The sequence below is a fragment of the Ursus americanus genome, chromosome 12 (assembly GCF_024610735.1).
Source record: "Ursus americanus isolate L20-20 chromosome 12, mUrsAme1.1.p, whole genome shotgun sequence".
Lineage (NCBI taxonomy): Eukaryota > Metazoa > Chordata > Mammalia > Carnivora > Ursidae > Ursus > Ursus americanus.
In genome coordinates this window covers 18,681,768-18,695,025 of record NC_142138.1, presented here as the reverse complement: position 1 = coordinate 18,695,025, position 13,258 = coordinate 18,681,768, and the positions used below count along the sequence as shown (strand labels likewise).

Here is a 13,258-nt window from a genome sequence, read left to right as displayed (position 1 = left end):
TGTTTATAATCCCAGGTACTGCTATCCATCAGCCATATAATCTTGGCCAAGCACTTAATCTCACTTTCCTTTTCCTCATCCACTTGTGATTGTTTTGAGAACTTAGAAGGTAGTTTAACTAACTGATCTTACCATCTTTATAGTGACCGTGTGTGTAAACATTTCATAAATTCTAAAGTGACAAATACTAGTGTTGCTGAGAACTCCTTAAGGTCAGGGACATGGCTTAGTCATCTGTGTATGTGACACCTGCTATAGTTTGATATCTATTGGATGCACATTTACGTGATATTTTTAATGTTTTCTGATAGGCCATAAACACAGATAAACGTATAAACATCATTTATCTATGTAAACTTAAATATCTTTTATATCTATCCAGTATATTTGGAATTTCATAAGAATACAAAAGCTTTGCCTTTGGAATTAAGAGCACCATTTTTTTTTTTCACTTTTAGTTTATATACAGTCTACAGTGTACTTAACAATTTTCTTTTAACTCCTTTTGTTGCATACAACAACCCTATAAAAAAGTATGAAAATTAACTTTTATTTAGGTCATTTAATTATCACCAAAATCTAATGCATGATTATCCTTACCTTTAAGTTAAAGAAAATGAAACTCACCAGAGGTAAATAACTTGCCTAAGATAACAAACTAAGTGATAGAACCAGGCTCTTTTGACTTCCAGTGTCGTTCTGTGTATTATACCACAGCTCTTTCTAAGGTTTAATGTCAGAGAGAGTGAAACTGTTAACAGTAAGTTATGTTTTTAAGCCTGTGGCCTTAGAGCAGCTACCTTTGTTTGAATATAGGAATTGAAATTCTCTGTGTAGACTCTAAAGTAAATAAATGAATAAACTCATAGATAGAACAGATAAGTGGTTGCCTGGGTGTGGGGCGAGGGATGGACAGAACAGACAGGAGGTCGGGTGTTATAGAACACGGAAGTACTAGGGATGTTATGTTAATACTGCATGGTATGTTTGAAAGTTACTAAGGGAGTATGTCTTAAGTTCTTATCATAAGAGAAAATGTGTGGTGTTGGGTGTTAACTAGATTTATAATAGTGATCATTTCATAATGTATACATATATTGAATCATATTGTGCACCTGAAACTAAAATAATGTTATATGTCAATCTTATTTTTTTAAAAATTGAAGTTCTTAGAAAAATTAAGCCTTTGCAATTCTTATTTACATTTGGACATACAAGTTATGTCACCTAATGATAGACATTCTTAGCTAAGAGATGAGAGACACTTTCATGGAGAAAAAAAAGTTAATGATAAAAATGTAAATAGATCCCCAATATCAGTTTTATTAACTATGTAAAGATAGGCATACATTTTTTGTTTTCTTTTGCAAAATTTTTTAAAGATGGAGATTTGACAATAAAAAAAGAGGAAAGGGAGAAAAAGCAGAAGAAATATCCCAGACATGTCCTTTATTGTGTAGCAGATCTGTTTCTGTTTATTTTTTAAATTTCTATTTGAACTCTGAATTTTTACCTTTTTTTTTTTTTCCCCATCCTTCCAACCAATTTTAAAGTCTTGGGTTTTTCAAAAAGGAGCATTAGTTTTCTAGTTGAAGGTCTGAAATCATGGCTGATTGTATCATTTAAGTGTGTATCTCTCCACAATTCTAAATGCCGTCTTCATTTCTGCTGGATTTGTATGAACCAGTTCTGTTGCTGCTACCCCTTCCAGGAGCCCCCAGCATTCAGGCTGCTTTCCATCCCAGAAACTTTGGGAGAAAGCCCGCATCTTTCTCCTGTCCTGCCTTCTGTGGACCAAGGGAAGTGATTAGTTCAGGAATCCTTCTGTTTTGTTTATATATTGAACAAAAACTGGTTGAACTGTCAACCCCAAACATAAACGGGTGAGCAAAATAGGCATAATCTCTGTTCTTAAGTAGCTTATATTCTTGTGATCATAAGTGCTATGGAGAGAAATAAAGCCAATTAAGAGGAAAGAAAGTGTTGGAGATGGCTGCCTAGGTGGTTCAGTTAGTTAAGCATCTGCCTTCAGCTCAGGTCATGATCTTGGGGTCCTGAGATTCACCCAGCTCAGGCTCCCTGCTCAACAGGGATCCTGCTTCTCCCTCTCCCTCTGCCCCTCCCCCCACTCATGCACACGTGCTCTCTCTTGTTCTCTCTCTTACTCAAATAAATAAAATCTTGGGGTGCCTAGGTGGCTCAGATGGTTAAGTCTCTGCCTTCAGCTCAGGTCGTGATCCCAGGATCCTGGGATCGAGCCCTGCATCCCGCTCCTCTGCTGGGAGCCTGCTTCTTCCTCTCCCTCTGCCTGCCACTCCCCCAGCTTGTGCTCTCTCTCTCTCTCTCTCTCTGTCAAATAAATAAATAAAATCTTCAAAAAAATAAAAAAAAATCAGATAAATAAAATCTTTAAATTTTAAAGAAAAAAAAGTGTTGGAGAGTTAGGGAAGACCTTTCTGTGGAGGTGATGAATGACTGGCCAGTGAAAATATGTGGGAAGAGCAATCACATGAGAGGAACCACCACCATTGCAGAGCTCCTCAGTCGTGAGCATAAACAGGGAGACTGTATACAGAGAACACACACAGAATAACTGGCGGTGGACGCAGGAGTGAGAGTGCTCAGAAGTAAGGTCTTACCACGTAGGGCCTTATGAGTCATGGCTTAGGTTTTGAGAAAATCAGTGTTAACGAAGTTTGCTTATATAAAAGGGAGTTTTTAAAAAATATTACATGTAACAAATGTGTTTCTTCTATAACTGTTATAAAAAAGTTTTAATAAAAAGTAGTATTGTTTTTTCCACTTGTGCTGAAGATAAAATGGCTACATATAAGGTTAGCATTGTGCAGTATTTCTTATATACATGCATATATACATGAGGGTGGTCCAAATGAAATAACATTTTAAAGATGGTTTTGAAATTTATTTGACAGAGAGGAGCCCATCTGGAAGTGCCTTTGGAAGTCAAGAAAATCTGAGGTGGAGAAAAGATATGACTCACTGGCGTCAAAACACTGAGAAGCTTGACAAGTAATATAACCGTCTATTTTATGTTACTGATGGGCTTGGTGGATTTCAAATGCAGGAGGAAAATCGCTAATTTTAGTGTTGTTTTTTTTATGTATTAGGTACTCAAATCTTAGACAACAAAATACTTATATTTAGTTTTTAAATTTTAGATTATAAAAGATTTGGGGGAAGAATTTTTCATGTGGTATAGTAAAGCAAAATATTACCCATTTTGTTTCCAACAATTGTCTCTAAATATCCGCCTTCAAAATATATTCTGCAATAATTTTTTAATGTATTTTGGGAGTCACAGTGAACTAAATATTTCCAGGTCACCGACAATTAGAAAGCTAATCTTTGCCCTCTTGGAGCTTAAAATATAATTAAAGACAAAATACTCCAGGTCTTTTGTTTCTAGCATGAAGTTAATAGATGCACTGACTGACCCTACTGCCAAAAACAACTAAAAATATACTTCACTGAGTCTGGGATCTTAAAGGGCTGTACCTTCAGTGTAACGGAAACTAGAAGTAAACCCTTCTGGCTGCCTCAGTGACCTCAAGTAAAAGTGCTTGGCTTGAAACATGGCATTGAGTCAAGGGGCTAAAATTTTTTTCTTGAAAATTTGTAGTTACAGGTTAGCCCTCGAGTAGTTTGGCCCAATAAACTCTGAGAATATGGTGACCAACTCATTCAGGTTTGCCTAGTACCCCCAGTTTTGGCACCAAATGTTCATATCCCAGGGACTCCCTCAGTCCTGTCCTAAAGCAAACCAGGATGCTTGGTCACCCTATGTGAGAACCATCTTGAGACCAGGCTTTAGAGGATTTTCACAGATCAAACTTGCAGAAATACAAGCTCACAGACAGTAACATGATAAACCATAGGAAAGACTGCGTTGTGCAAGCCAGCAGAAAGCAAGTCGATTCTGTTCCATATAGATGAGGGTTTGGGTTACAAGAAACTGTCTTAGTCTCTTCAGGCTGCTATAAAAAAATAGAACACACTGCATTGCTTATAAACAACAGAAATTTATTTCTGACATTTCTGGTGGCTGGGAAGTTCAAGAATATGGCGTCATCAGATTTGAATGTCTGGTGAAGGCCCTCATCCGGGTTACAGACTTTTTTTTTCCTTTTAAAAAGATTTATTTATTCATTTGTTGATTGTGAGAGAGTGAAGGAGAGGGAAGAAGAATCCTCAAGTAGACTTGAGCATGGAGACCAACGCAAGGCTTGATTCCAGGACCCTGAGATCATGTCCTGAGCGGAAATCAAGAGTCAGGTGCTCAACCAGCTGAGCCACCCAGGTGCCCCTGGGTTACAGACTTTGTGCTGTGTCCTTGTATGATGGAAGGGCAAGCAAACTCCCTGGGCTTCTTTCATAAAGGCACTAATCCCATTCAAGAGGGCTCTATCCTGATGACCTAATCACCTTCCAAAGGCCACCTGCTAATAGCATTGTCTTGGGCATTAGATTTTCAACATATGAATTTTGCAGGGACACAAATACTCAGACCATAGCAGGTATTGAATACAATGTAAACATTTAATAATTCTTAAGCTTTAAGTATGTCCACTTTTCTCTCCTCTTTATCCAAGTCCATTTCTTTGATTATTTTTCCAGGTGTGTTTTGTTTCTTAGAAATATAAAGCAGGGGCGCCTGGGTAGCTCAGTCGTTAAGCATCTGCCTTGGGCTCAGGGCGTGATCCCAGCATTCTGGGACCCGAGCCCCCACATCAGGCTCCTCTGCTGGGAGCCTGCTTCTTCCTCTCCCACTCCCCCTGCTTGTGTTCCCTCTCTCGCTGGCTGTCTCTCTGTCAAATAAATAAATAAAATCTTTAAAAAAAATCATAAAGCAGTGAGGTATTATACTATATTGCTTTCTTTTGAATTTGTATAATGTGTTTTCTCTGCATTTCTCTGTGTTTTAAGGAAGCCTGGTGGTGGTGGTGGTGGTGGTGGTGGTGGTGGTGGTGGTGGTGGTGTTTCCTGCTTCTTTTTGTTTAAGCCATCGTGTTATTGTGTTTCTTCACAAAATCTTACTGGAATTTTAAGCTTGATCATTACATATGTATTTCCCAGTTTAATTCTACATTCTGTTTTCTCCTTAAATTTCATTTATAAAATGTGAATTCATGATCTGTTCTCCTAAGTGGTAGTAACAAAAATTCAGAGATTTGAACATCCAGAAACTTTGAAAAGTTAGCATTTAATATGTTCTTGTAATTCCACCTTGATTTATGTGTGTTTTGTCTACGTTGATATAATATAGTTTCTATGTATGTATTGCCAATAAACAAATGTCACTTTTACCCTTTAAGCAAACCACTTTATTGCAACAACTTGTTTTATTTCTAATGAGTGATTCAGTCCAGAGTTTCAGGAAGAGTTCAATTGTTTTCTGATTCAAAATATTGTAGCAAAATTATTTGTATTTTTGAGACAAAAATATTGAAAATTTAGATAATTTAGAAAAAAATAAGTACTTTTATCTTAAATAAATAGAAAATCCTTGAAATGGTAAGATGAGCACTAAACATTTTGAGTGTTGCTTTACATGAAGCACCCCTAAATCCCAGCCCACATAGCGCCACCTAGTGTCGGTGCCATTCAGAATAAAACAAAGCGCTCCTGTGTTGGCTACATCTCTGAAAGCTAAACATTTATGCTTTCAGTGGTGTTGTGGAACGGTAATGGGGTGAGAAAATCTGTACTAATACGGTTGACAAATGTGTTAAATTTGTCATGTGTAAAATACTGTCTTTTTATTCTCTTATAATTTTTCTTTCAGGGAAAACTGAAAAATGGTTCCGAGGGGTTTTTTTTTCTATGTATCTTTAAGTCTTTTTTGAATAGTGGTTCTGTGTAAAGTACTTTCTTATAATATTTTGTATTAGATCAAGAGCAGAAATTGAGCATGAAGCACTGATTGATGGAAATCTGGCTACTGAAGCAAACCTAATCATTTTGGATACATTAGAGATTGTTGTCCAGGTAAGAACACAAACGAGGAATTCAAAATATAGATTTGGTAAATTGGAATTGTGCAAAAAGTATTCATTGAGCCATACAATTATATTGAAATATCAGTAGTTTGTAAAAAAAAAAAATTTTTTTTCTCACTAAAATCCTATTCATTCTTTTTCCCCCATTCTTCCCTGATTCAAACCATGCTCAGCTGCTTTTCCCTGAAGTCCTCCTAGATACTATGTTGTCCTTTTCCTATTTTTTAAAAACTATTTTCTTATATTCTGTCTCCCTGACCAAATTGCGGGTACATCTGCATTTTATTCATCTATTTTTAAATTGCAGACAGTTTCTGTAACAGAATCCAAAGAGAGCATCCTTGGCGGCGTACTGAAAGTCCTACTGCATAGCATGGCCTGTAACCAAAGTGCAGTTTATCTACAACACTGTTTTGCTACACAGAGAGCCCTGGTTTCAAAGGTAGGTCATTTTTGAACGTGCAGTCTTATCAGACTTTGCTTTCTCTTTACGTTGTCTATAATCATCTATTAAAATTTTAATAATAACCTAAGACCCATGATTCTTCTTTGCCTGTTTTCTACTCCTTGCCTTTTGTAATTTCTTTGTTATTTGAATCACCCTTAACCAGTTTGGGGCTTAAAAAAAACAGTTTTGTTGTAGTAACTGATTTTAAATATGGGGCTTTCCTTGTTTTCTCTTATCTCATTCTGTCTGTTCCTTATTAGTTTGATTTGTTAAAGAATTCAAGGTATGAGTACTTCATTCCATTGGTGTTAACTTACCCCATGATGAATGGAAAAGAAGGTACTTTTGTTTGTTCAACTACTGCAAATATTTATTTCTGGTGTTTATTTTTCCCCAGGTAATAGGTGTATCTTAAATCTTGAAGGTATCTATTTTATCATAGTCATCTAATAATGTGGAATGCAGAGCTGTTGATGAAGGTTTAACCGATGGGAATTACTCATTACCATTTTATAATAAAAACATTGCAGAATTATTCCATGTTGGTTACCATATTAAGTGTTTTGTGCACAGTATCTAATCTCAGATAGTTCTACAGTCCCCTGTAGATAATATCATTAGGTCCATTTTATGGCTGAGAAAACTTGTCCAGAATCACACTACTAGCAGATAAGTGACATAATCATTATTCAAACCCAATCCGCCCAGCTCTGTGGTCAACATGATTAAGCATTAGCAAATAGTGCTTAACCATTTTTAAAAACTATACTAACAACTCTCTAGTTCAGGCTATGTTACCATTCCTCTGGAACTTTGCAGAAGTTCGGTGTTAGTGTTGTTTTGTTGTTATTGTTGTGTTGTTTTGTTTTGTTTTTTACAGTTCCCTGAACTCTTGTTTGAAGAAGAAACTGAGCAGTGTGCGGACTTATGCCTCCGGCTTCTCCGACACTGTAGCAGCAGCATTGGCACGATACGGTCACACGCTAGTGCCTCGCTGTACCTCCTTATGAGACAGAACTTCGAGATTGGGAATGTAAGTATTTATCCGTGGATTATAATGGAATATAACTTCTGCAGATGTCTAGCAAATGTGTTTTTGGGGGAGCATGGCATTTTGTATATTTTGAGTCTAGACTGTCTTGATATTTCTTATTATGTGGCTACCTTACAAAAATCCAAATCTCCGGGTTTGCTTCCTGTACTACAAATGGCATATAGTAGTACAACTTAGAATATAAATGTATCTTGAGCTTTTGGAAAATTTAATTATTATCATTAAGTAAAATGAAAATACTAATAAAGAAAATTAAAGATTTAACTGTTTTTGGCTTGATATTTTATGATTATGGACCAGTCTGAAGAACTCCATGTTTTCATTAGAGTGTTTTTCACGTGTAGTATTTTTTCTGACTTTGAGTCAAATGTATAATTAATTTATTTTTACTTATATAAGTATTTAAGGCCTAGGATCCTCCTTTGAGCACTGTTTTTAGCATCTCATTGGTTCTGATATATAGTGTTTTCAGTATTCTTGTTTTGTAGATATTTTGTAGTTTCAGTTCGTATTTTTAATCCAAAGAGTTGACAGTCCTTTTTGTTTTAAAGTTTGGATGTTAATTTTTAGTTTTATTTCAATGTGATTATACAGTGTTAGATGCTGTGTCTCCTTTTTTGTACTGTGGGTGTGTAATGTTACACAAGCACTTAAAAAGAAAGTGTTCTTTATTTCAGAGTACTGAGTTAAATATACCTTATTAATTACACTATTTTTCTATGTCCTTGTTGTTTTGGTCCACTTGATGGACTGAAGGAGGTGATTTAAAGCCTACGTATCATTTATTTCTCCTCTACCTATTATTTGGTAAATTGATATTCATAACTATTATATCTTTTGTTACTTTTTTTTTTTTTTTGCTCTAATCATCTCTTATTTGGCTAAATATTGTCCTGTAGTTGTTTATGCAAGACAGTTCTTGGAAATAATATTTCCCAAGTTCTTGATTGTTCAGTGTTTTTTGTACTTAAAGGACAGCAAAGATAGTTATGAAGTTTTTTGCCTCAGACTTTGAATGGAAAAAAAAGGGGGGGAGGGGAGAAAGATCAGTAAAACATACCAGATAAAGAACACTTAATAGAAAAAAGAAAAAGAGATACTTGAATACTATTTTCTTCTGGCTTTAAATATTGTTATAGAGACATCTTCAGTTAGCCTGATATCTTCTTCCCTTTTAAATAACTTTTCCCCTTCTAGTTGCTCAAGGGATTCTCTTTAAATTTAAAATTAAATACCTTTTCTAGAATGTGTCTTGCTTGGTATTGACCAATTTTTGTTAATTTTCTCAGGCACATGATATCTACTTTCAGTTTATTTCAGAAAGTTTTCTTGAATATAAAATTGAATATTTTCTTCCAGGGGTTTGGGGTTTTTCTGCTAGGTACCAATTATACATATGTTGGATCTGTTTTGCTTTACTTTTTGCCTATTGTTTTCTCTTTTCCTTTTTAATATTTAAAATGTCCATTTATTGTGGTTCTTTTTCTCAGAATTTCTCTGTCCTATATACCTTATGTGGTCTCCATGACATCCTTTCTTTCTTTTACCAATTTTATCTTTGTTTTCTATTTCTTTTTAAGTAGTATCAGCTCACATGTAAGCTCCTATTTTATGACCTCTCTTTCTGACTTGTGTTCTTTCCATGAGTTTATTTCTGCCTTGTTTTCCTTTCTAAAGCTCATACATTTTTTATAATTTAAGGCAAAATATTTCATTAGAATGTTCATCTGTTTCATGATAACATTTTTCTATAAAGTGTTTTTCTTCTGGTTAGTTTCACTAATCTTCCCTTTTTTATTACTCATGTAGAAGGAGTTGGATTGTCTTGGCCCAGGTATTTGTAGGAAGTTCCTTCAGGAATGTGTTTCTCATGGGATTTTAGTATTGTAAACACATCTTGCCTAACTTCCTGAAGTTTCTGGTCAATCCATTTCTATCCAGTCTTTCCAGATTTTTAGCTCATTTTGTTTTCAAGACAAATAGGTTTATGACTTCAAAGTGAGTCTCTTATTTAAAAGAAATATTTTTTCCGCATTATTTCTGAAATCTGTGCCTAGCATACCTCACTATTTACTTTCTTCTCCTTCTTTTGAAACTACATCCTATCTTAGCCTGTCTTCGCAACCCTTCTGCATTTTTTAATGTATGGATTATATCACACTCCTCATTTGCTGAAAATAAAGTTTGTGGATTTTTTCCGATTTTTCATTTTTGTATAAAATCCAGGAGAAGTAGGAAATTGCTATTTCACACTGTCCCTTTTTTAACTGGACACCAACTCCTTGTTTCTTAATCAAGAACAGAAGAATCCAATTACTTTATTGATCTTGTTTAGCTTTTGAAATAAAGTCCCTAAAATTTGACCACACTTGGAGTCTTCCTGATACATCTTCTGTTGTTTTAGGAAAGCTTTTTATAATAGCATAAGAATAGGCAATTTGTCCTCTTAGTGTCAGGTAGTACCTCTAATAAGGAATAGGTAATTTAAAACTGGCAGTGATTTACATAGTTTATGTATTCGACAGATATTAGAACAAAGTATTGAATTGTGTTCTAGGTATTGTAGTAGGTATGGGGTACACATAGATAAAAGGACAGTCCTTTTTTTTTTTTTTTTAAGTAACTTAACATCTAGTGGGAGAAGAAATGAACAGTGCTCATCTATGAACAGCTGATGTTCATCCTAGTAGTAGCAAGAAGTACCCTTTCTGTGGTGAGGAACTATAAATTCATATTAAGTTAAACACTTAAAACAATAACTGGCACTGAGCAAATGCTGAGTGTTTGCTGTTGTTTATATAATGAGGGATAAGCACAGGGCACTATGTAAGCACAGAGAAAAATGATTTATGCTCCCAGACATGGGTTTTCAGAAAGAGGAGATGCTTGAACTAAGGACGAAGAATTGCCCGATCAGAATGATAAATAGGTGGATAGCACTCTGTAGGTGAAGAAAATGGCACATGCATAATTAAAAAGGCATGGAGACAAGAGAAGGAAACAGGCAAACAGAGAAAGATACTCTTTTAGCACTTCGTGATGGTTCTGGCTGGAGAGAGAATAGGAAGAGAGAAAGTTGTAACTGAGAAGGCCTGGACTAAGCTATCCTAGGACAGATACTTGTTTTAGTTCTGTCCTTTCAATTCCCACTATATAGTTTGATATATTTACTGAGTCAAATACTTGAATTTCATCTTCAAGACTGTGGTCAGCCACTGGAATATTTTAAGGAGAGGAGTGACGTGTTCAGACTTGCAAAATTTACACAAATATCCCTGATACTATGTGGGAAAGAAACTTGGGTTATGAGAAAAAAGGCCATTAGATCAATTAAGAAGTTAATACAGTAATCCAAGTAAGATGTGGTAAGGGTGTAAACTATAACAGTCACCTTGGGAATGGGGAAAGACCAGACTGGAACAGATTGGGGGTGGTGTGGACTGGATCTATGGTATTGGCTAAGGAGAGGGGAGAGTGACAGAGAGATGACTCCTAGATTTTTTTTTTTTTGTCCTGAATAACCACAAGAATAGTAGTATCGTTTGTTTAATCAATAGGAAAAGAAGGTATATTAGAAATGTTAAAATTGGAGTGCCTGTGAGATCCAGATTGAGCCATCTAGTAAAATACGATGGCCTGGCTCTCTGGAGAGAAATACGAGCTGAAAACCTAGACATATTCTATCTGTACTAACTGACGGCAAAGAAATGGATGAGGCTGTTCAGAATGACAAGTTAAGAGGTTTCTTGACAGAATCTTTGGGAACACTGGTATTTAAGAAGGGCAACCAAAAAGGAGGGGATATGTTTAGGAATATCAGGATAAAATGGTACCACTGAAGGTAAGGAGGGAAATTTTCAAGGAAAAAAGTAATCAATACATTTAAATATACAGAAATGTCCGGTAGAATATTGATCAGAAAGTATCTTGGATTTGGCATTTACTAGGTTTTCCCTGATTAACCTCTTAAAAGTGGTTTCATAGTGGGAAATGGTGGGACAGAAATGAATTTACACTGAAAAAGGAAGAATGTAAACTACTTTTAAGCATCACTCCAAAGATTCTGCTTTAAGTTACTTGATGCATGTGTGATAAATTACTTTCATCATCATGGTCATGGACCTAATGAAATGGGCTGGAGTTTAAAGACGACATCTACCACTTGAGAATTTCGTGATATTGGTCAAGCTCTGTAACCTCACGTGTAAACATGGTGTTATTATTAATAATGTATACCTCAAAGCAGATTAATGTAAAGTCCTAGGCACAACTTCTAATTCAATTCTAATACATGGCTTTTTTTTTTTTACTCTGTTTTGTAGCATATTATTCTTAGCAAAATTCTTAATGTTAGCTCTTATTATAAGGTTTTTAAATAATTTTATTTTAATATGCATATTTCATTACTTTTTAAAAAATGTCTTGATTGGAATGTTTTGGTTTTTTTTTTTAACCTTTTCATTTAGCAACTACAAAAAGTAGACTTTTTTCTTTTAAGTTTTTCTATATTAAATGCTGACCTGACAATTTCTCTTACAGAACTTTGCTAGGGTTAAAATGCAGGTGACCATGTCACTGTCATCCTTGGTGGGCACATCTCAAAATTTTAATGAGGAATTCTTAAGACGTTCTCTAAAGACTATATTGACATATGCTGAAGAAGATCTGGAATTGAGGGAAACAACATTTCCTGATCAGGTCAGAAATGTGACTTTCTAGATCATTAATTGAAATAGGATTATAAATAGGTACTTTCCAAAAAAAAAAAAAATTTTTTTTAAGATTTTATTTATTTGACCAGCCAGCGAGAGAGAGAAACACAAGCAGGGGGACGGGAGAGGGAGAAGCAGGCTCCCAGCAGAGCAGGGAGCCCGATGTGGGGCTCGATCCCGGGGGCTCGACCCCTTACTGGGGAACCTATATTTTTCTTTCAATCCATAGATCATATGCCATAGATGGGTGAATCATTTTGTTTCAGTAAGCCATGCTTCCTTTTTGGAATTTAATATCTTTGGTATATAATTCTGTGAATTTGTAACAAATAGAACAAATAGTAGACCTAGGCAGTATAAACAAATAAGTTTTATGATGAAATATTATTCCCACTTATTAATGAAACAGTAAATAATTCGCCTTAAAAAGTGAAGTCTTTACAAACTACCTTTGGGAGAATCAGAAACAGAGAAACATAGGAGAGAATTTCCTTTTGTATTCTCTTCTTATATGCTCTACATCCCTGTATTTTATTTCTACTTCGAGTTCTATTTGTTTCCAGGTGAGAGAACTGAAAAAAAAAAAAAAAAAAAAAAAACAGCCTGCTGAGGAATTAGTATAAAATTTACTACCCTTCACTCACCATACCCCAGCATACCCATATCCTTTAAAACTATATCACTATCATTTTGTTTTGCAATCTTCAGATGCTTATCTGAAATATCTTCCAAACTAATTTAGTGATTGTGAATGAATGATAATTAAAGAATTTTTTTAAATAAAATTCTCTGCTGCAGGTTCAAGATTTGGTTTTCAATCTCCATATGATCCTTTCTGATACCGTTAAAATGAAGGAACACCAGGAGGATCCGGAAATGTTGATTGATCTAATGTACAGGTATCATCTGCTTGATTCGTTTATACCTTGTCTAACAGGTTTAAATTGGTAAAAGTTAAAAATAGAACTACCCTATGATCCAGCAATGGCACAGCTAGGTATTTACCCAAAGGATACAAAAATACCAA

At 35.2% G+C, this 13,258-nt stretch overlaps 1 protein-coding gene across 5 annotated transcripts in view; it reads left to right on the top strand.

Moving 5' to 3' along the window:
• DOCK7 (dedicator of cytokinesis 7) overlaps positions 1 to 13,258 on the top strand; it is a 201,817-nt gene that overhangs the window by 157,754 nt on the left and 30,805 nt on the right. For all 5 annotated transcript variants that reach the window (XM_045802186.2, XM_045802187.2, XM_045802190.2 and 2 more), the window contains 6 exons: positions 2,934 to 3,030; positions 5,910 to 6,006; positions 6,325 to 6,459; positions 7,346 to 7,498; positions 12,059 to 12,217; positions 13,030 to 13,130. In XM_045802186.2, the coding sequence (XP_045658142.2) occupies positions 2,934 to 3,030; positions 5,910 to 6,006; positions 6,325 to 6,459; positions 7,346 to 7,498; positions 12,059 to 12,217; positions 13,030 to 13,130 (742 nt within the window). The remainder of the gene's footprint in view (positions 1 to 2,933; positions 3,031 to 5,909; positions 6,007 to 6,324; positions 6,460 to 7,345; positions 7,499 to 12,058; positions 12,218 to 13,029; positions 13,131 to 13,258) is intronic.